General features: G+C 36.9%; 1 protein-coding gene across 1 annotated transcript; it reads left to right on the top strand.

The window, feature by feature from the left end:
• Nucleotides 1–10575: 10575 nt before the first annotated feature.
• LOC102475061 (olfactory receptor 1030) lies at nt 10576–11514 on the top strand. Its single transcript, XM_006148729.1, has one exon. The coding sequence runs from the start codon at nt 10576–10578 to the stop codon at nt 11512–11514; it is 939 nt and encodes a 312-aa protein (XP_006148791.1).
• The last annotated feature ends 13479 nt before the right edge of the window (nt 11515–24993 follow it).

Here is a 24993-nt window from a genome sequence, read left to right as displayed (position 1 = left end):
TTCTGAGAAACAAAATTTTTATTAATAGTTCCTCTTCTTTGAAATCCAAGAATAATTAGATATAACTTTGAGAAATAACATACAACTTTCATAACTCTCATCAATATTTTGTTTAGATCTTTGCAATAATGTTAGAATTTTTAAAATCATCTAAAATATAATTGAAGTTTAACATTAGACAGAAAAAAAATAACAGGTAATCTTGGAAAAGGAAGGTAGAGTTGAGTCATGAGTTGAGATGTTAGATAACAGAAAGATTCTTACTAATACTTAAGCAGAGGAGAAAACTGGTAGAAATTAAACTTCTCAGGTGTTTACAGAGTCCAGGAAATAACCAATCTTGAAAAACAACATTCCTTTGCATCGCCTGTTCATGGCCATCTACCTCAAGGATCCTGCCACTTGATTAACTGATTCTCTTCAGCCTCTTGTCTACAAAGAAAACGTCTTCTTCACATTGTGACAGAACACTGTATTGGGAAAAGATTGTTTTTTTATGGTTATTTAAAACTGAGTCACAGAGACCAGCAGGTGGTGTGCTGATTGGGCACTGGACATCCATAGGGCCAACCATGGTTTGAGTCGCAGACCTGGTGTCTTGCTTCCTCTCTCTTTGATGAGTGTGCATGCCCTGTAGAAAATTGAAAAAATAATAGTAATGGTAAAAACAAACAAACAAACAAACAAACAAACAAACAAAAAAACAGCTGTGTCATTTCAGAATACTACTCAGTCATGAAAAATAATAAGAACATGGTATTTGATAGAAGGTGGATGAATATGGACAATTTACTGCTAAGCTAGGCTAGTCAGACTATGAAAGAAGTGTATTGTATGTCACCACTTAATATAAACTGATTGCACTCTATGGCAGAAACTGAAAGATTAGAAGGTATAAATCTATGGAGAGTAACTGTGGATTCTAGAGAGAGTATGGGAGAAGGTTGGAAATCGTGGTGGTTCATGGGAGGTAGGGAGAAAATAAAGTGAAAAGAAAAAGAAATTAAATATTCGAGGGACACAAAAATATAAAATTATATTTTGATGGTAATGTGCATAGTAATATCTTTGATTGGATTAATATGCAGTGCATTTATTCTCAGAAAATTTATGTTGTATGCTGTGAAGATATACTGTGATTGAATGTAAAGAAAAGAATTAAATAAATAAACTAGGTCTGAGTTTTTTTTTTTTTTTTTTGAGAGGTTTTTTCGCTACAGGGCGCATGCACTCGCCAGACAGAGAGAGAGAGACAGAGAGACAGAAAGCAAGAAATCACCCCCCAGGGGAGATGGTCACGCCACAATCCCTTCTCCTCCATTCTCCTCTCGGGATCTTGGGCACGCACGCACATGCACCTGGCGTGAGTTTAAGGCACCGGGTCCGGGACACGAACCGCGGTCGACTATGTGGGAATCCAGCAACATAGCCATTACGCTAACTGCTGGTTCCCTGAGTTTTGGTTTTTAAATTTGTTTTTTAAAGTTCATTTCTTGATGAGAGAGAGAGAAATTAGGAGAGAGAAAGAAAGAAATAGACAAGTACTCAAATCGGACCCTAACACTCTATGTTATCTAGGCCTCAGAAACCCAAGACTGGATGGAGTGTAAACCATATGATCTGGAAACACAGGTTGTGTTACCACTGCGCCACCGTCTATTTGGCCCCAGGTTCATTACATTGTTTGGTAGCTGGCTAAATTAGAGAATTTTCCTCTCTATCAACTTATTTCACTGTAAAGGAGGATTAATGACATCCATCTCCTAGGGCCATCATGACTATCAAGTATTATTTGTAATGTTTCTTTTCTTTAATTATATTTTGAAGCACAAAAGCATTGAGATCCATTTTGGAATGAATTTCAGAAAAGTTTTCTAAACATGGGAAGCATAATAGAAACACTAATTTAAGCTTGGTATTTAGTCACATGTTTATTTAACAGGCTTATCGGTTATGGTCTATGTTAGTCACTGTTCCTGTCATTGCTAGTCATTAGTATTTTCTACCTAAATCAAACCATGTGTGTATGGTCCCCCTCAGAAATTGTTTATACCTAGTACAATATGCTTCAAAATCCTTGCTGAGGAATAAAACAACTAGTAAATATGGTAAGAATCATTACTTAAATTCAGTTTTATAAGTTTAGTATCTCAAGATTTGATCTTCAGTATTGCTAAAATACTACCTCAGTATTTATAGCAGAAATTCGTTTGAATACTAGGGAAGAATAAAATACAGATAATATTTCTAATCTCTTTAATTTTGATTGAAGATATTAGCATAGAATCCATTAATATTTCTCCCTCTGAGATTGTTCTCCAGTGGGATTCCAGTTCTAGTTGTTTGTTCTTGACACACTAGAGAATTCTCCTGAGATAAACGTTGATGTCAACAATGAGGGTATAAATCTCACAGCACTGGGCAGAGTTTGACCTTTGTGGTCATCCAGAAGATACCATTATTTTCACAGGTAGGAGAAGCAATTATTTGTACATTAGTTTCAATATCTTGCAACTTCCATACATTCTCCTCATTAAGTAATGTGCTCTTTAACTAGTGATGTGTTGAAATAGGTTGAAATTTGGGGAGAAATTTGCACAGACAGTACATTTTTCTTGAAAGGAAGTCTATAGACTGCTTACTTAAGTTTGTCTTTCACTTTTATTACAACTTCTATAAAACATCCTGATAGAATTACAAAGTATGCCTATTCCAGCAGATGTTTGTAGTTTCAAATACTACTTTTGTGTTTTCTGTCTGCCTAAAGTCTTGATGTCTTACTGTCACTAATCTCAAAAAGAAAAATAGAAATTGAAAATGATAAATTATAGTTCCCTAACTTAATCATTTTAAGCTTTATTGGATTTACAAGAAGTAAAGCAAATGCTCTGATAGGTTTTTCCTTGTGATCTTACACATGTAAGAAAACTGCCCCTCAGCTGTGGTATATGAAGTTCATAAGATTCAGGATTCTTTTTCAATGCCTTATTTTGTCTTGGACATGATTTTTCACAAACAGCAATTACTCTCTGGACAATTTTTTATCCAGAGTATTCCATTTTATTTTTTTTTCTAGTCAGAATATTTGAAATATGAGTCTGTTTGATCATAATCAAATAACTATATTGGTTAAGAACCTCATAACAGTGACCAGAAGAAAAGTATTCCAGTTCCTGTTTGTCGGGTGCACATGCAGTCACAGAATCATTTTTGATTCATTATCAGATTTACGGAGTACATTTGAGTGCTTGCTGCGTTTATCTAGCCTCTCAGTGGTGTCTCCTTTGTTTCCCATGGGCTATATATTCATGTTGGTTGTTTCTGTTTGCCAGAGTAACAATTTTAGATTGATATATAAAGATAATGGTTTCTACTAAACCGTATGCATGTCCCTAGGACCACTGAGATCTGAGCAAATTTGCAAAGGTTCTTTCTGAATGGTGCTTTTGTTTTGTTTAGGGGAGGTTTATTTTTTGGTTCTTGTTCTGTTTTTATAGTGAGAAGTAAAGAAAAGGAACTTAGGTATAAGAAAAATGAGTCAGAACAGTTTTTGTTATTTTGATAAATGTTTCACATAGTCTTTAGAAAAAGTTACATTCTCTGATGGTTAAATTCAGAGTTCTCACAGTCTGTTAAAATACATAGCTAGTTAAGTGACAATTGTAAATTTTTGTTTTTTAAGTACATAAAATTTAGATTTGCATACTGCTTAATTAATTAAATATTTCATCATTGTATATAAACCCTTTTTTCCATAATGGTTGATTTAAACAACTATTTTTGTTCCCACAATAGACAAGTGGGACTAAATTAGGCTACAAAGCCTCTGTTCAGTGAAAGAAACAGTAATCATGGTGAGAAGACTACCCTCAGAGTTGGAGAATATATTTACACACTATACTTCATAAGATAAGAGGCTGAATATAGAATATACAGAGAACTCAAGCATTTGACCTGCCAAGAAAAAAAAAAAAGAGCTAAACAGACAACTCTCCAAGGAAGACATACAAACTGCCAAAAAGCATATAAAACATGTTCAACATCTCTTATCATAAGGGAAATGCAAATCCAAACCACAATGAGATACCGCTTAGCCCCAGTCAGAATGGCTAAAATTTGGTACCCGAAGATGGTGTAATGGTTACATTGCTGGACTCCCATGTAGTCAATTGTGGTTCGAGTCCTAGACCTAGTGGCTCAAAACTAACACCAGATGTATGTGCATGCATGCCCAAAATCCCCAGATTTTTTAGGGATTGTGGGGTGGGGGCCCCCCCAGGGGGTGTTATTTCTCTGTGTCTTTCTGTCTCTCCAATGAGCACATCTACCTTATAGCAAAAATCTCTCAAAAAAATAAAAGAATGGTTAAAATTTAAAAACAAAAATAAAGATAGATAAATGCTTGTAAGCCTGTGATGAAAAGGGAACTCTCCTACACTGTTGTTAAGAATGTAAATTAGTAGTACAACCCCTATGGAGAACAATAAGGAGGTTCCTTCAAAACCTACAAATAGAACCACCATATTACCCAGTAATTTCACTCTTACATATCTACACAAATGATATCAAAATAGTCAGAAAAACACTTGCATGTATTGGAGCAATACTTGAAATTGTTAGGACATGGAATCAACCAAAATGTCTAAAAATAGATGAATGGATTGAAAACATGGCATATGCTCTCTATAGAATACTACTCAGCCATAAAAAAAATGAGACCTTGGCTTTTGGTACAAAGTCAATGGATATGGTAGATTTAATGCTAAGCCAAGCAAGCCAGGCTATGATAAACAGACTTTTTATGTCCTCACTCCATTTATACTGAATGTCTATACACTATAGCAGAAACTGAAAGACTGAAAAATATAATAGCAGGGAAGGCAATTGTTGATACTAGAGATAGCAAGGGGGGGGATTTTAGGAGGTGGGTAATAGGGAGAGGAACAGAGGGGAACAGGGAAAAAAAGAAAAATACATGCCATTGACACAAACATGAAAAGTTATTTGCTGATAATAATGTATATGGTAATGTCTTATCTTGACATTATGTACTATGTTCATGCTAGGAAAAGCCACGTTGTGCACTATAAAGATGTATAGTGATTAGACATAAATAATAAATATATTTTTAAAATAAAATAAAACAACCCCCCAAATTACATAAATACATAAATAAATCTGTAAGTATTAACTATTATATTATTATTAATTCACTCATTACTTCCAAGCATAAATAGACAGTAAAGTAAAATAAATAAATAAATAAAATAACCACCAATTTTCTTTATTATTAATAGTATTAAGCAAGATTTATTTCAACTTATGCTTCTTATAATATAGTTTTTAAAGTATCGTTTATGTGAAGATAAATCATTTATCGAAATTATAAGAGTACTTTCCTCAGAAAGTAGATTATTCTTAACTATTATATACTGATGTCTTAAAGCTTACAAACCATCAATGTTTACCTAGAGATGATATAGGAGAAAATGAAATAGAAGGAACAGATAGTAGCTGGAATTTCAAAAATATATTTTTGTTTTATAGATTTGACTCTGCTATTCTGTAACTACACTATTTATCTTACAAGTTTAGCTATTGTTTCAAATTGGATACCTATTTGCAGTGTAACTACTCAAAGATCACAATAAGTAATTCTTAAAATACAAAATGTTAATGCAAAAGAAAAGTCTGTAAAATATTAAAACTATTTGCATGGTGGTAAGTGGGTAGTGCAGTAGTGTTCTGTTATATTTTGGGAAAATCAAATATGCTTCAGTTGGTTGTGAACTGGGACTTTCAACATAGTCGAAAGGAGACAAAATTATTGAGAATAAGTAAAAATCCTGTATCCAAATTTTGAATTGGAAATGCCAATGTAAACTCCTGACCTATCTTTTACATGCATATGTTATTTTCTCTAGTTCTGTATGTGGCAAAGGCATAGAAACAAAGAACAACTTTTTTTTTTTTTCTTTTTTTGGAGATGTTTTTGCTATAGGGTGCAAGTGCTCACCGGACAGACAGAGAGAGACAGAGAGAAAGAGGGAAAGAAAGTGAGAAATCACCCCTCATGGGGGATGGCCACGCCGCTATCCCTTCTCCATTCTCCTCTCGGGATCTTGGGCACGCATGCATATGTGCCCAGCGTGAGTTTAAGCCACCGGGTCCGGGTCTCGAACTGTGGTCGACTATGTGGGAGTCCAGCGACATAGCCATTACATTAACTGCTGGTCCCAAAGAACAACTTATTAGTGATGATATTTCAAATGGCATTTCTTGCTATGGAAAGCAGGGGTCTTTGAGAAATGACTGGTACCAATGTGTAAGAGAAAAAAAGAACAACCTGTCATACCAGAAAGCCAGGACCAGCAGTTAGCATAATGGTTATGTCGCTAGACTCACATATAATTGACCACAGTTTGAGTCCTGGACCCTGTGGCTTAAACTCACACCGGGCGTATGTGCGTACATGAACAGGATCCCCAGAGGAGAATGGAGAAGAAGGGATTGCAGTGTGGCCATGCCCCATGGGGGATGATTTATTGCTTTCTGTCTCTCTGTCTCTCTCTATCTTTCTGGTGAGCACACGTGCCCTATAGCAGAAAAACTTTCAAAAAAATAAATAAATAAATAAATAAATAAAAGAAAAGAAAGCCAAGCAACTGTCATGGCTCCCAGTGTCTTGTCACAAAAACTGAGGAACAAGGAGCCAGCTGGCAACAAAGGAGTAACACAATACACTCATGTGGGAAGGTCTAGGGGTCGTATCCTGGGGCATCCCTGCACATTCCAGACACACATCCACGTGTGACCCAGGCTAGCTGAGGCAGGGTGTGCATCACAGTGTGAGGACCTTTTCGGGGTTGTCTATTTTTCTCTCTCTCTGTCATGTAAGAAATAAATAAACTTAAAAAAAATCTTCGTGTGTATATAATTTAGGCATACCCTTTAAAAGACCTTAATTGGATTTCATTTAATGTCCATTCTGAAAATCTGAGCTATATTTGTTTACTATAATCATTGATATATTTGGAATTATCACTACAACCTCATTTTATATAGATTTTTCTTGGTTTTTTTTTTTTTTTTTCTGTTTAAATGTTTTTGTCATAAGTGTGTGGGCTCACCAGAAAGGAAAGAGATGGAGAGATACAGAGAGAAGGAAAGTGAGAAATAGGCACTGCCACACCCAATCCCGAACCTCCATTCTTCTCTCGGGTTTTGGCCTTGATGCACTTACACCCAGAGAGATCCTCAAGACACCTGGACCAGAACTTGCACTGGAGTTGGCCATATGGGAGTCCAGGACTTTAACCATCACACCACCTCCTGGTCCTTCTTGCTTTTTTGTATTTCATTTTTGAGTTTTGCTTTTTATAAATATTAAGAGTTTTATTTTAAATATGATTTGTACTAGCTTAAAGTTTATCTGCTCTTGCATTCATTTTTTTTCATTTTGTTACTCTTAGAATTTGACTAGGAATAAAATATCTAAAATTAATATTAGCATCACACTTCTACTGAATAATACATGATTTTATCACATTTTAAACCTGATTGTACCAATCTAGGTTTATATTTATTTTGCAATTTTTCCATTTTTTTGTAATTTTAAAACATCCTCTTCACTATTATCTATTCACACGATGTGTACAACTGTATTTAAATACCTACTGTTTTATTTCAGATCATTCACAGGGAGAATATTTTCCTTTGTGAATATATTTGTTCCATGCCAAGATTTTTGTTAAAGAATTAATTTATTTAACTTTATTTATTATTATTATCATTATTATTTTCCAGTTTGATCAGAGAGAGACAGAGAGAGAGAGAGAGAGGAAGTGAGAAAGCAAGCCACCAGGTCCGAGACTTGAGCCGTGGTTGGCCATGTGGGAGTCCAACGCCCCTATCCACCATTCCCCCTGCCGGCCCTGATGCCAGGATTTTTTTAAAGAATGTTCAAATAATATTTATTAAATGAATAAGTAAATGCTCCTGGTACACTAAAATTTCATTTTCTCTTTATTTTTTTTTTGTTACAATATGCACACATACACAAAAATTGAGAAGATCTAAGTGTACATGACAATGCCCACAAAGTAGATCAATCCATTGAGATTTTGGGGAATATTAATAAAGAATAAGCATAGGTTGAGAATAAAATAGATCGGACTACTGAGTTTTAGGGGTATATTTATAAGGAAGAAGCATAGGTTAAGAACCTCAAAACTAACTTTTTATCAACTAAGGTTGATTTACTTCATTTCTTTTATCTTAATGACTAAACTACTTGTCAAGGTTAACACAATGAGAGAACAGAAACTCAGGGATCCTGGACTGCTTTGCACAGCAATATCAAAGAGAACATAAGCCTAGCTTTGCACTGCAAAGGTGCTTCCCTGCTGAGTGAATGTACTAAATTAGTGCGGAATGGAATCATAAGACCAAATTAAAGCATGCACTAAGACCTCAAATATAAATAAAAGTAATATATAGAAGTGAGGTGTCGATGAAAGAGCATGAATCTATTTGTCTAAATCTAATAAACAGATTGGCTAAATTGTGCCATGGAAAATGAAAATAAATATATAAAATTATGTAACATCAATGAAATGATTCTAATAAAAAGGTTCATTTACCTTAGTAACCAAATAATCAATGTATAAAACACAGAAACAACACATCGTCATCACCACCACCACTATGTTGAAAACAAATGTAGACAAATCAAAATTTAACAGTTTATTTAAACAAAGGGCAGGTGATTTAAATTGAGCAGCTTCCAGGAAGATGGCTTCTGTGAGACACCGGCTAACCGTGAGGTTTTCAGGGAATATATGTGGGCAGAGTGGGAACGTGACGTGTGCAGTAAAAGAAGGGAAAGTGTCATACAGAAATGTAAGTGAGGGAGGGAGGCAGAGAAACTACTGGTTATAGGTGGAAGGCAGGCTGTTTGCTTTCGTGACTGAGGAAATGTGACTAGCATGATTGGCTATAAGTAACCAAAAATATAAAAGACCCCAGCCTGACAGGTACGATTTGGGCTTATTTAGATGGATTCAAATGTGGGAGTACATGAGTCATTTTAGGCCAGAAAGTTTAGTTTAACAATTACCCCCCTTTTGGTCAGCCTCTCAAACATTTGAGACTTAGGGCATTGGCGCCACTCTGTCACTATTATAAATGACTTTTTCTTGTTCTCGGCATGAAATTAGAAGGGTTTTGGGGTCTCTGGCATGGAGTCTACACGTTAAAATGCTACAAAAGTTGAACATGATGACATGATATTATAAAGGTTGTATCTTTGTGTGTGTGTGTGCTTTTATGAATCTGGCTGAAGCAGACTATTTAGTGTTTGATGACTGGCTGCATATAAAGCATTTAAGACTTCAGAGGATAGCGTGCACGAGGAGGACTGGTATAATGACTAAGGTGTACTTTTTAAGAAGAGTTTTCATGAATAAGCCAAAATAAATTTGAACAGGTTAAAGTTTAGGCAATATAAGCAATTTAATAATATTTGAAACTAGCTGTTAAAACATAAATTTAGACAAACTGAAATTTAACAGTGTATTTAAACAAACGGCGGGTGATTTAAATTGGACAGTCTCCCAAAAGGCAGCTTCTGAGAGACTAAAGCTAACCACGTGGTTTTCAGAAAATGTATGTGAACAACATGAAAAAGTGACGCGTGCAGGGGGAAAATGTGTCGTACAAAACATAAGTGAGGAATTGGAAAGATTATTGGTTACAAGTAAAAAAAAAAAAATGTAGGCTCCACAAACAGCCTAAAAGGTGCTCTTTCTGTGGCTGACTAAAATGTGACTAGCATAATTGGCTACAACTTAATAATAAGCTAAAAAATCAGCCTAACAGGTATGAATTATGAATTTGGCTTATTTAGAGAAATCCCAATGTGGGAGTACATCAGTGATTTTAGGCCACAATAGTTTAGTTTAACAAATAAAAACAACAAATAAACAATACTTTGTGTGAGGTTCTGGATTGTTAGCTGATCTTGGGGATTATATAGAGACCCTGAAAGGGGAAATACAAGAGAGTCTGAGTGGGGCAAGTCACTTCACCTCCCTGGGATTCGTTTTCTTCATTTTATAGAATGAAGAGTTTTGCCTGGGTTATCATTAAAGTTCTTTCTAACTTTGTATCGTTGTGACTATATGAAAGCCTGTACACAGGGGTTATAAGTTTTTCTTAATGTCTATTTTGATTAATAAATCAAATAATAATTTGACAAGTTATGTACATTTTTTATAAACTTCCCAAAGAATGAGGATAATATAATTTAGAATCTTGTCATCAACCTCCAATTTCCATGCACAAATTAAGTCTGAATAAAAATTATTTGTTGAAAATCATTTAGGTTGGCTCTAGAAAATCTACTCATATACGATTACAGAAATGCTACTGACATAGATAACAAAAGTCATTTGTTTCTTTTTACATTAAATATAAAATTTGACTAGAGTTTTAGTGATCAAGAAAAAAATAACTTTTCTTTCTCCTATTTCTCCTTAGATAATCAAACCAATGTGTCACATATGACACAAGGAAATGCCCGGAATTAACTACACTGAAGTGACAGAGTTTATTCTGTTGGGTCTAACAAGCCGTCCAGAGTTGCGACTCATGTTTTTTGTGTTGTTCCTTATTGTATACATTGTCACTGTGGTGGGAAACCTGGGCATGATCATTTTAATCAAAATTGATTCTCGACTTCACACGCCTATGTACTTTTTCCTTTCAAGTTTATCTGTTCTAGATCTGTGTTTCTCCACAAATGTCACTCCCAAAATGCTAGAAAATTTCGTATCAGAGAAGAAGACCATTTCCTATGCGGGTTGTTTGGTGCAGTGCTATATCGTGATTGCTGTGGTCCTCACGGAGCACTGTATGTTGGCTGTCATGGCATACGACCGCTACATGGCCATCTGCAATCCTCTGCTCTACAGCAGCAAGATGTCCAAGAGTGTCTGTGTCCGCCTGGTCACTATTCCTTATGTCTATGGCTTCCTTCTCAGTGTGATGGAAACCTTGAGGACCTACAACCTCTCCTTCTGTGGCGCTAATGAAATCAACCATTTCTACTGTGCCGATCCTCCTCTTATCAAACTGGCATGCTCTGACACCTACAGCAAAGAGTTGTCAATGTACATAGTAGGTGGTTACAGCAATGTCCAGTCCCTTCTGATTATTCTCACATCCTACATGTTCATCCTTGTTGCTATCCTCAGAAGCCGTTCTGCAGAGGGGAGAAAAAAGGCTTTTTCCACCTGTGGCTCCCACCTGACAGTAGTTACAATCTTCTATGGAACCCTCTTATGTATGTACCTGAGACGTCCTACAGAGGAGTCTGTAGAGCAGGGCAAGATGGTGGCTGTGTTTTATACCTCAGTGATCCCAATGCTTAACCCCATGATCTATGGCATCAGGAACAAGGATGTAAAAGAGGCATTCAAGAAAGCAATAGGGAAGCCAAAATTGAGGAAATAAAAATACTAAGCTATTACTACACCTTTCTAGATTTAGTTATATATATTATTGGATTAGATGTCATATTTTAGGTTACATTTGTCTAATAAGTTTTTAATTTTCTTTGTTAAGTGGCTGACTAGGTTCAAGTTCCTTAAAGTAGACTGTGGAAAGAAATAAAAGTACCATTTAGGCAGTTCATTCTCAATCCTGCTTGAATCAGCTAGTATTGCTTCTAGCTATGTATAAATATGTATTAGTTTATTAAATAAAGCTGAGTGGTTTTCTATTTATTTGATGTCAGAGAAAGAAATCTGAAGACAAGTAGTCTGACTGCTAGACAATTTTGTTCACTTTGCTCCTTCGATCCTTTACAGTATCTTATAATCTGAACATGGCTTACATTCCTAAGGGGACTTCATAATCCAAAATGTCTGCTGGAAAGTCTTGGAGATGTTCATTACAGGACACTGTATCAGGCTAAGAGATGAGAGTTTTATCCAGATTTGATAGTAATTTTCACTTATTGGCAAGTAAACATCCAAAATAATATGGAAAGAAAACAATGTCGTGTTGGTGGACTAAAAACTAGTTTTATTCAAGTTACTTCACGCGCACACACACACACACACACACGCACACACGCACACACTTAATTATGAGTATACGGTAAATTGTTCCCACTTCCATACATTTTCTTTGCCAAAAACCTATGGTTTACCTTTAAATTTAGATCTCTTGATAATTTCTTGCAACTAGTAAAAATACTTTTAATTAACCTTTCTTGTTTAAATATTTCACTATGACATAGTAGTACCAATTGCTTCACACATCTAAATTACTTTAAAACTGGAAATATTTTAGGTTCAAGGGCTTCATAGAATTATGAGGAGAAATACAGCCAGCAGATGGTAAGTGTCTAAGTCACTGATTTCTACATTGCAGATGATGGTTTGAATCCCAGATCCGATCACTTGAAAATCACACAAGGCACCATGTACATGTGTTCCCAAAAATCCCGAGAAGAGAATGGAAGAGAAGGGATAGTAGCATGGCCTTCTCCCTGGGAGTGTTAATTCTCACTTCTTTCTCTCCCTGGTGAGTACACATAACTTGCACAAAAAAACTTTTTAAATAAAGAAATTGGGATCAGGAGATGGCATAGTGGCTACTTTGCTGAACTCTCACGTAGTCAACTGTGGTTTGTGCCCTCGACCCAGTGGCTTGTAACTGACACTGAGCATGTGTGTGTGTGTGCCCAAAATCCTGAGAGTACAATGGAGGAGAAGTGATTGCTGCATGGCCATCACACTGGGTGTTAATTTCTCACTCTCTGTCTCTCTCCTTCTCTGGTGAGTGCACTTGCTCTATAGCAAAAATATTTTTAAAAAATAAAATAAAGGAAAAGAATCAATAAAAATGAGGAGAGTTCATAGTAACTAATTGGCCTATATGTCTAGAATAAAGCTGACCTTTGCTCTGTTAAGGGTATGTAACATTTACCTACTCCTGTCACAACCTAGTGAAGAGAGGATAGAACCCTAATAAACAGGTAGTCAGGACATTAGGCCTAAAGGGAGACATAATAGTCAAGTTTGAACTAGGAACTACTTACTCACAAAACCTGTCTTGCAACAATGTTAATGATTAACCTACGGTAGCTTTTTTTCATGTCAGAACTGCATTCTGGAATCTAGGTAACTGTTTTTTGGGCTCAAAGCTTTCAAACAAAGAAATGAGGTAACATTGATTTCTATATAATGGTCTCTGGACAGAAGCTCTCAAAGACATGGCAACCATTTACCACGAGTTCTATAAATGTACAGCTGCCTAAATGTATAACATGACATATCTAACAACGGACCTCCCTGGGGAACAAAATGTGAACAAGTCCCTTCTGACTAAGATTAAAACCCCTGATAAGAGCCCCAGGTTGACCAAACACCTTCCAGGACCCCTCCTTACTACCTGGATGCTGTTCTCTCCTTCAGTCAACTCTGCTTTGTTATCCCACTTCCATGTTTGTGTCTCTAATTCTTCTTGAGAGTGAGACAAGAATAAGATTCTGCACTGTTATTGGTACTAATCACCCCAATATCCCAGTCACTAGATTTGGATAGCCTAAAGATGTTTAAGTACATACTACGGGGGCTAGCCAGCGGTATAGTAGTTAAGGTGACTGGATCCCATAGGGCTGACTATGCAGTTTAAGTTCCAGACCTAGGAATTTTAAAGACACCTGATGCGTGTGTGTGTATACCAAAAATCCCAAGAGTAGAATGGAGGAGAAGGGAATACAGCATGGTCATCCTCTCTGGAGGAGGGTGATGTCTTACTTTTCCCTCTCTGACTCTTTCCATTGAGTGTACATGCCCTATGGTAAAACCAAAATTTACAAAAAAGAAAAAAATACATTTTAGAATCAGGGGCTGGCTCTGTGACTTGATTAAGACAGGCAGATCCTACATGGCTGTCTGTGTGGTTTGAGTTCCAATCTTGACAGCTTGAACAAAACCACTTGGCCGGTATGTACATGCATGCCCCAAATCCCTAAAAGGTGAAGAGATGGAAGTAGAGGGAATTGAGACATGACAAGTTCTCATTGGTGACACAGGAGTGCTAGGTGATCAGACCCAAAGCCTATGCTGTTTTTTGTCCAATGCTCAAGAGGAAATTGAAACAGGAACAAATGGAGAGAATAGTTTAGAAAAGTTTGTTTCTCAGGACCTGTCTGAGCCTGGTGAAAGTAGGTGTGCCCATGATCCAGGGACCACTGAGGTTGGGAGTGTTTGATGGCTTGCAGACCCTAGTGGGGTTGCATACCTAAGTCTGTCTCTCTGTCTATTCAAGGTAAAAAGAAAGAAACTGTAAAAAGCTTACATGCCTTGTAACATAGAAATTCCAAAAAACAATCCATAATTGAAACTTATATCCATTATCTTTGTTTATAATTATCTTTGTCAATAAAAATTTAAATCATCCTTCTCAAGGATGATAATTTATTTTCTTCCCTAAATGTGTAGAGACTGTAAACATGAGGAAAATAGTTATTATAAATTATCTTTTATGAATAGAAATATAATGAAGAAATTTATTTTTCAATAATAATTATAAAAATGTAAATTACAATGAAAAATTATCAACCCTGATCTAGGAATGAATTGATACCTTATGGTTAATTAGACTAAATAAAATTGGATTTTACCATAAACTATGTTGGACCTCAAGAATGTGGTTAGGGGAACCAGCAGTTAGCTTAATGGCTATGTCGCTGGACTCCCACGTAGTAGACCGCGGTTCGCGTCCCAGACCCAGTGGCTTAAAACTCATGCCGGGCGCGTGTGCGTGCGTGCCCAAGATCCTGAGAGGAGAATGGAGGAGAAGGGATTACGGGGTGAACATCCCTCCTGGGGGGTGATTTCTTGCTTTCTGTCTCTCTGTCTGTCTCTCTGTCTGAGGAGCACATGCGTCATGCAGTTTAAGTTCCAGACCTAGGAATTTTAAAGACACCTGATGCGTGTGTGTGTATACCAAAAATCCCAAGAGTAGAATGGAGGAGAAGGGAATACAGCATGGTCATCCTCTCTGGAGGAGGGTGATGTCTTACTTTTCCCTCTCTGACTCTTTCCATTGAGTGTACATGCCCTATGGTAAAACCAAAATTTACAAAAAAGAAAAAAATACATTTTAGAATCAGGGGCTGGCTCTGTGACTTGATTAAGACAGGCAGATCCTACATGGCTGTCTGTGTGGTTTGAGTTCCAATCTTGACAGCTTGAACAAAACCACTTGGCCGGTATGTACATGCATGCCCCAAATCCCTAAAAGGTGAAGAGATGGAAGTAGAGGGAATTGAGACATGACAAGTTCTCATTGGTGACACAGGAGTGCTAGGTGATCAGACCCAAAGCCTATGCTGTTTTTTGTCCAATGCTCAAGAGGAAATTGAAACAGGAACAAATGGAGAGAATAGTTTAGAAAAGTTTGTTTCTCAGGACCTGTCTGAGCCTGGTGAAAGTAGGTGTGCCCATGATCCAGGGACCACTGAGGTTGGGAGTGTTTGATGGCTTGCAGACCCTAGTGGGGTTGCATACCTAAGTCTGTCTCTCTGTCTATTCAAGGTAAAAAGAAAGAAACTGTAAAAAGCTTACATGCCTTGTAACATAGAAATTCCAAAAAACAATCCATAATTGAAACTTATATCCATTATCTTTGTTTATAATTATCTTTGTCAATAAAAATTTAAATCATCCTTCTCAAGGATGATAATTTATTTTCTTCCCTAAATGTGTAGAGACTGTAAACATGAGGAAAATAGTTATTATAAATTATCTTTTATGAATAGAAATATAATGAAGAAATTTATTTTTCAATAATAATTATAAAAATGTAAATTACAATGAAAAATTATCAACCCTGATCTAGGAATGAATTGATACCTTATGGTTAATTAGACTAAATAAAATTGGATTTTACCATAAACTATGTTGGACCTCAAGAATGTGGTTAGGGGAACCAGCAGTTAGCTTAATGGCTATGTCGCTGGACTCCCACGTAGTAGACCGCGGTTCGCGTCCCAGACCCAGTGGCTTAAAACTCATGCCGGGCGCGTGTGCGTGCGTGCCCACGATCCTGAGAGGAGAATGGAGGAGAAGGGATTACGGGGTGAACATCCCTCCTGGGGGGTGATTTCTTGCTTTCTGTCTCTCTGTCTGTCTCTCTGTCTGAGGAGCACATTATAGCAAAAACCTCTAAAAAAAAAAAAAAAAAGAAGAATGTGGTTAGGAGGATGTGTATCAATTTACTTATTGATTTTCTTTGTTTTGATTGATATGCACTGTACTCATGCTGGGAAAAAATACTCAGTATATTGCAAAGATTTATAGTGATTAAATGTAAATAATAAATATAAATAAATAAAGGAGTATGTGGGAGTCTCAAGTTTATAGTTTTATAACTAATTTGTTTTTATTGTATTAAAGCCAGAAAAAAAAAAGTCCTCTATGTTTTTAGATTTTTTTTCTTTTTCGAGATAGAGATTTTTGCAATAGGTACATGCACTCACCAAAGAGACAGAGAGACAGAAAGCACAAAATCAAATTGTGGCCATTCCACAATCCCTTCTCCTTCACTCTCCTCTTGGGATTTTGGACACCATGCTCACGTGCCTCGTACAAGTTTTAAGCCACCAGGTTGGGGATTTGAACCAGGGATGATTATGAGGGAGTCCAGTATGGACAGAAGTCTGACTACTTTTCCTATTTTTCCAAAATCTTTTCAAAGGGGACTGGGGAAGTCATGCCACAAACATTAACAGACCATTTATTTTCTATTAACAAAATTCTTCCTACCTCCTGTTCCTGGCATAGTATCTTTGAGATGTATGTTTCAACCCATTACAGAATATTCTTTTGCTTATCTCTTCCCAAGACACAGAACTTCCCTTTTCCTTGAGATGTAGATTAAGCCTTTTTTTTTAACTGAGACACAGATCTTCCCTTCCAATCACCAACCTAAGAATTGTGGAACCCACCTATCTCCCCCCCACCTCCCACCTCCACCTTCTATATGTCCTGCCTTTTTGGGTCAGACCAATGGAAAATCTTTTTACTAAATATTGTCTGTCAATCTTACAATCTCAAAAACAAATAAAAGGAACCCCTGTACATGATCACCCCAAGAAAGGCATGTATGCCTCTTCTCTGGGCCTAGGTCACTCACAGTTGGCTTGGAAATAAACCACATTAATTATTAATTATTAATTTTACAGTTGTTTTTTTTTGTTGTTGACACCAGTGATGTAATAATTATGCCATCTGTTGGTGCCAAGATTTTATCCTATACCTATAGCTAGATATTGTCGACGGAAAAAATATAACCAACTTTAAAATTAATAATTAATAATTAATGCGGTTTATTTCCAAGCCAACTGTAAGTGACCTAGGCCCGGAGAAGAGGCATACATGCCTTTTCTCGGGGTGATCATGTACAGAGGTTCCTTTTATTTGCTTTTGAGATTGACAGACAACATTTAATTAAAAGATTTCCCATTGGTCTGGCCCAAAAAGGCGGGACATGTAGAAGCGGGGACTTGTAGGTTATAGGTGGGTTCCACAAATTCTTAGGTCAGAGATTGGAAGGGAAGATCCCCGTCTTAGTTAAAGAAAGGCTAAATCTACATCTTAAGGAAAGGGAAATACAGTGTCTTGGGAAGAAATAAGCAAAAGAATACACTAACCTGTTGAAATATACATCTCAAAGATACTATGCCAGGGACAGGAGGTAGGAAGAATCCTGTTAATAGAAAGTAAATGGTCTGTTAATATTTGTGGGCATGACTTCCCCAGTCCCCTTTGAAAAGATTTTGGAAAAATAGGAAAAGTAGTCAGACTTCTGTCCACAGTATTGTGACCTATGTAAAGAAACTAATGAGAAAAATTAAAACAGTATCTGTACTATGTGTTTTTGAACTTTGGTGTTTTTCGTTTCTTCTTTTGAACCACTAAATAAATACAAAGGGAAAGAATGTAATGTTTGGAAATATGAATATGATAGTTAATTTTATTTGTGAACTTGACTGGGCTAAAGGTTTAGGTAGCAAAATATAATTTCTGAGTGTGTCTGAATGTGCTTCTGGAAATGATTTGTAGTTAAATTGGTAGACAAAGTGAAGAGGTTGCACTCTCCAGAATTGTCCTATCTCTTCAGAAGCTGAATAGAACAAAAACAGAAAGAAGGATAGATTTGTCTCTTTCTTTAAGATGGGATTTCCATCTTCTTCTTCCCTTGGACATTAGTGATCCTGGTGTTTGGACATTCAGACTCAGCCCAGGGCTTGCATGACTGCCCTTCAAATATAAGTTCTTCAGACTGAGACTGAATTACCCCATTGGCTTACCTTGTTTTCTAGGTTACAGATGGCACCTGGTGGCCTTAATTACATAAGCCAATTTCCATTTTACATGTTTTTCTCCATATTACTTCACTTTCTCTGGAGAATCTTGACTAATACAGATTTTGGTATTGAGAATGGGTCTACAGGAACAGCATTTTTAGAATGAGTTTCCTGAATTGGTTCTGAGGTTTCTGTAATTAACTTTATAATCTGATTATATTCAAAAAGGCTAAGAGTGGGGACCAGCAGGTGGCGTGGTGGCTAAGGCACTGGACACTCCCACATGGCTGACCAGATTCAAGTCCTGAATCTGGTGGCTTGCTTTCTCACTTTCTCTCTCTCTCTCACTCTCACCCTCTGCCTCTCTTTGGTCAAATTAAAAAATAATAATAATAAATGAATGAATTTAAAAAAAAAAAAAGGCTAAGGGTTCTATTTCCAGTAGTAAATAGAGTGCTAATGGTCTATGGCATTGCTGAGACCAGCTCAGCGTGAACACATTTCTCTGAGTGGGGAAGGCTGCGCATTAGAAATAGACACAATAACACAACACACAAAGACACACAAATAGACGCAATAACAAAACGCACAAAGACACACAAGTATAGAAAAGCGAGGATCAAGTGGGCACGACTTCCCTGATGGAGAAATTGCAACCATAACCAGCTTCAGGTTTATTCTTTTAAAGGGCAGAAAATGGGGGCAGGGGAAAATGGTATGTAAAAGGAATGGGGAAGAAGGAAGTGGAATGCAAAGAGAATAAGGGAGGTGAAACTGGGATGCAAAGCCAATTGTTTTTGGATGTAAATCAACTGAAGATGTGAAAATGACTGGCACCATATAATTTCACAGATACTTTTGGGCGAATAATCTGAAAAAGGCTTGTGACTTCCTTTAGTCTGATACTGGGCAGTATGGAGGTATTGAGTTTCAAGAAGAGCAGGAAGACAGCCATTGACAACAGGCAGGTACTGCATTCTTATGTAGCTGCTTCTCAATAGCTAGGGCAGCTTAGGGAAGTGCATATTTGCATGTGTCTTCAGGCCACATGTTTTAATCACATGTTTTCAGACTGGCTACTCTCCACATGGCATAAAATGAGAAATAAATGTGTAAGGGAAGCCCAATATCTCTGAAGAGCTCTGTGATTGCTTTTGTTTGTGGGTCAGATCTGAGAGTGAGAATCACAGTCAGTTGAAAAATCTAAATGAGAAGCTGGCAGATAGCATGGTGATTAAAGACACTGGAGTCCCACATTGCCAACCACAGTTAGATTCCCAGACCTGGCAGCTTGCTTTCTCAATTTCTTTCTCTCTCTCTGTCCCTCTCTGGTCAAATTAAAATAAAGTTAAATAACATAATTCTTTTTAAAGAATCTAAATGTAATAGCAGTAATATGATCTCAAGGTAGCATGCCCAAGGAGTGTCACTCAATAGACAAAGGCAAGGAGGATGTTACTTCAATAGAGAGTGAAGGGAAAATAGCAACAACGAAATCATCTGACCCATGCCACATGGGCATACAGTGTATACTAGTTAATCATGGTGCTACTAGAAGTAAAATGAATAGAGCGCCTACTAAATTCGTACTTGAACCATATAAACAAAAAGTTATAGGTCAACTAAGTAAAAGTCTGACTTGGATCATATACACTGAGAATTACAGTTCTTAAATCAGTTTCTAGTCTTGAACCAGTTTATAGACCCAGAACCCTTGAATGAAGGATAGGCAATGATTTCTGAAGGAAGGAAGTTGTACACCACTGGGTTCCATGGGGGATCTAAAGTCTTTCACTTCAGAAACTATGCACTGGGGTAAAGAAAATAATCAGAATTTGGGGGACTACTAGGCAATGGCTATGAAATGACAATAATTACAGGAGATTAAACTGTCACTGTGGCCCTCCAGTGAGTAGGGGTGTAAGATGATGTTATCCATGGAATTTTAACTCAGGTCTATCTCATAATATCTCAAAGAAGGATAGTTTGCTTGGGCCTGAAACACCAATCGGGAATAGGAAAATGAGACAAGATGAGGCTGAATAGAAAACTGAGTCAGATAAGGAAGGCCTGGATTGGTTTGTTAATATATTCAGACTTAATTTGATGTAAATGAGGAAACATGAACCTTTTAACATGAGGAGCAACATAAAGGAAGTATGTGTTTTAGTCTTTCTTTGGCACGTGCCTGAGAGACAAGGATCCTGTGAAAAGAAAAAACAAAGTTATTTTTAACCAAAGGTGGAAGTGATGCAATGACATGCCACCATTATCAGGATAGCAAGGGAGAGCCTCCTTCCCAGGCCATTTTCATTCCCATTTAAGATTTCTAGCTCTCTGCTTCCATGTAAAGACTCACTTTAGAACCATATGAATTGTTTATTGTCTAATCTTTGGCTTTTTTTTGATTTGCTGCCTTTCTAATGGCCCATTTTTGTTCAAGTTTCATATTTATATAATTCCCTGCTATTGAGATTCTAAACTGCATGATGATATGTCTGTCATACCTTCAAAATTACAGATCAGGAACTGAGTTTTGATATGTCAGAGAGAGAAAAAAGAACAAACTGTATTTTTCAAATTCCTGTGTAAGATACCTAGATGAGTGCTTGGTGAATTGGAAGAGACCTAGGATATATTACAGTACACACACATTTTAAAAATTTGGAAGCTGAAAGAGAATGATTTGTCTCAAACTAACTAACTAGCTCGTGGAAGTAGAATTACGCAGTGGAATTAAATCCCATTTGCTTGGTTTTCTTATTAGCTAGGTGTTGTAAATTATTAGACATTACCATATGTGCATAAAAAGCCTGGGTATTTTTCATTTATTGTAGTGGATGTTTAACCATGAAATGCAATGAACTTACTGTGAGGGAAACCATGCATGTTAGTGGCTAAAGAAGGGAAATGAGGGCCAGTAGGCAGTATATTAGTTGAGGCCCAGGGCTCTCACAGCACCTGGCAGCTTGAAAATCATACCGGGTGCATGTGCATGTGTGCCCACAATCCCAAGAGGAAAATGGAGGAGAGGAAATTGCAGCATGGCCATCCCCTCTGCAAGGTGATCATCCATTTTCCCTCTCTCTGTTTCTCTGATCAACGCATGCACTCTGTGGCAAAAACCAAAACCAAAACCGAAAACAGGGAGTTGCATTTTGTTTGCTTTCTTATCTCAGCCATTAAATTAATAGCTTTTCAAATTTTGGAAAATTGATTATTTTTCTTAAGGACCAATATATTTAACTAAAATGGGTTTAAGCGTGCTTACCTATTTATCTTTTTTTTTCCAGTAGGTGAATATTTTCTAAATTTTCAATTAACTAATTAATTTAATTGATATATATTAATTGTGCATGCTCATGGAGGTTCAATGTGATCTTTTGGGAGTATATGAGTGCAATGTGTGATGATTAAATAAGGACAGACATTTCTTATCACAATTAATATATACAGAATATATATATATATTTTTTTTGGAGAGGTTTTTGCTATAGGGCGTGTGCACTTGCCAGACAGATAGGGAGAAATCACCCCCCCAGGTGGGATGGCCACGCCACAATCCCTTCTCCTCCATTCTCCTCTTGGGATCTTGGGCATGCACGCACACATGCCTGGTGTGAGTTTAAGCCACCGGGTCCAGGTCTTGAACCCCTGTCGGCTACTTGGGAGTCCAGTGACATAGCCATTATGCTACCTGCTGGTCCCCCATGGCACTGTATTTTCATAGCTATAAACATTGTTCCTTTTATATATGTCATTTTGTTTCCATTAATCAACAGCCTTCCATTCCTCCCTTTCCTTTTCAGTTTCTAGTATCCATTATTAATATCTTTCCATCTATCTACCCTTTATTTTTTACATTTATTAATTTATTTATCTAATTATGTGTTCTGATTTTCAAATAGCCAGGTTCAGCACTCAAACTGTGGTTGGCCATAAGGAAATCCAGTGCCTTCCATGTAGGAATCCAGTGCTTTAGCCATCAAACCACCTGGTGATCTGCCATCTCTGATTCTTAAAACATTTCCAATAAAGCTATTCAATAAAAATGTTCAGTATATTGAATTTAATGAAAATTAGTTGTTTTATTACTCAGCTGTATTAAAGCCACTTAATTGCCAAGATGGTCAACAACTATACCAGGCACATGAAAGCCTTAGCAAATGCACGATTGCAAACATTACCTCAGCTATCGGTGTAATTTATATTTCTCCAATTGCATTCTTCAAAATCAGACTTTTTAAAAAATAAAAAGGTATAAAATAAGAAGAAAAATAGGGGGACTAAAAGTACTCCACACATTTTTGTTAACTCTATGCTTTCTATAATAATATCATGTGGAAGTATATGGTTTTGCTGCATTGTTAGCAAAGTGAAATGAGGATTCTCTTCAAGACGGATCCCTTTCTGCTGAACAATGGAGATAGCATGGTGAGATAGTGAGATGTCCTATAACGTGTGGCAAACAGTAAATAAGGTCATTACCAAGACAGATTGAAAAAAGCACAACTTTTTTTTTTTTTTTTTTTTGAGAGAGATTTTTGTTATAGGTCATGTGTGGTTTCTGGAGACACAGAAAGAGACAGAGAATGAGAAACCAGCCCCCCCCCCACCCCGGGGAATGGCCATGTGGCAATCCTTTCTTCTCCATTCTCCTCTTGGGACTTTTGCCCCCCCACACACACACACACTCCCAGAGAGCTTTAAGTTGCTGGGTCCTGGACTCAAACCATGGTCCACTACATAGGAATCCAACGATGTAATCATTATGCCATCTGTTGGAACCCAGAAGAAATATTTATACCTATTATTTCCAACTCCTGTTCTAGAAGTCCCTGAGGTGTTCAGAGAAGTTTTAATTGGATTGCTTCATCTTGGTTATTTTTAAAAGTGCACTAGGGAAAAGAATTGAACTTTATAAACACAAGCAAATTTGTCCTCACTTATGATTCTTGGATGTCTACTGATTTTCCTGCTTCTTTATAGGTAGGGCTGCCTATTTTGTGTGTGTTAGAAACTAGGCAAAGTGTAACTATTAATACTTGGAAATCAAATACTTATTTGGTAAAAAGGAGTGCGGAGTTAGTATGGCGGTTTCAACAGGACTGGACTAAGGAGTATATCATGCTGGGTAAAGTCTCTTCAAAATCTAAATGATGTATAGGGATATGTAACTACATAGAATGGAGTATGTTTGTAGTACCAATGCACATGAACTAAGATTTGTATTTCTCTTAAAATTTAAACAAAGTGGAAGAAGAAACTAAAATTTCTTGTCATGACTTTATATAGTTTACACATTGTCAGATCTTTGTGACTTTTATTTCTCAAAGAATAGCCCTGCAAAGACATTTTTAACACGAGAAAACAAAGGCTTCTAAAAGGCAATTAAATTGTCCTTAATTTTAGAGGTAATCTGCAGCACAGCTGTAAGTTTTTAACTCAAATCTGTCAAGTTCCAAAAACTTTGAGTTGAATTTGAGATTGAAGTGAATGCCGGGACTAAGAGATTTTTTTAGAAAGATGTTTGCTATAGGACACACGTGCTCACTGGAGAGAGAGAGAAAGATGGAGAGACAGAAAACAAGATATCATTCCCCCAGAGATGATGGCTATGCAAAACTCCCTTCTCCTTTATTCTCTCAGGATCTTGGGCATACATGCACATGTGCCTGGCATGATTTTAAGCATCTAGGTTCAGGACTCAAATAGCAGGTGACTACGTGGGAGTCCAGCAACATAACTATTATCCCATCTGCTGGTCCCCCCAATTTTTTTTTTAATTTTGCAAAGTGCAAAGACACTTTGATAGACCCATTTGAAGAAAGGTGAAATCTCACATAAAGTGATTAGTATGTAGAAGGCTACATACAGCATGATGCTTCAGTTTTCTCCAGTGTGAGAAAAGGTAGAGATAGCAAGGCATCTGACTATCCAAGACTCATGAAAATATGTGCAAACACTGAGGCAATTAAAAACTACACATGCACACACACACACATATGCACGTGTTATGTATCTGTGTATGTGCACATACATGCAACATGAATAGTCAGGGGGACTTTACACACATAGTTAGAAAGAGTCAAATCACAAAGTCAAATCATTGCCCTTTTAAAGATGATGAGACCTATTATACAAAAACGTTTTAGTTTTGCAATCATCTTAATGCATTAGGCAAAGAGGAACCTAGAGTTTAGTTTGATATGAGGAACAAGCAAAAGGTGAATGACTCAGAAGAATAAGTAGAGAAAAATAGGAAGTTCTTGGGGTCATTTCATGAGAGAAGATGCTTAAGTAAAAAAAAATAGAAGATTGGGATGAAATAAGTGAAACTAGAAAGAGTTATGAAGCCAGGGATTAGGTACAATAAATTAGCTAGTGAAAAGCCATCTATGGTTAGCATGCACGTGGATAGTTTAAAGAATACATAAGGATTCAGCAGGCATGTGGATTAAAGGTTCTGGATTCCCACATGGCCAACCACAGTTTAGTCCTGGACCTGGTGGCTTGCTTCCTCACTTTCCCTTGTCTCTCTCTCTCTCTCTCTCACTGTGTCCTTTCCTGGTCAAATTTAAATTAATTAATTAATTAATTCTTTT

Source organism: Tupaia chinensis, unplaced genomic scaffold (assembly GCF_000334495.1).
Source record: "Tupaia chinensis unplaced genomic scaffold, TupChi_1.0 Scaffold000242_1, whole genome shotgun sequence".
Lineage (NCBI taxonomy): Eukaryota > Metazoa > Chordata > Mammalia > Scandentia > Tupaiidae > Tupaia > Tupaia belangeri.
The sequence above is the reverse complement of the archived record's forward strand: the minus strand, read 5'-3'. Positions and strand labels throughout refer to the sequence as shown.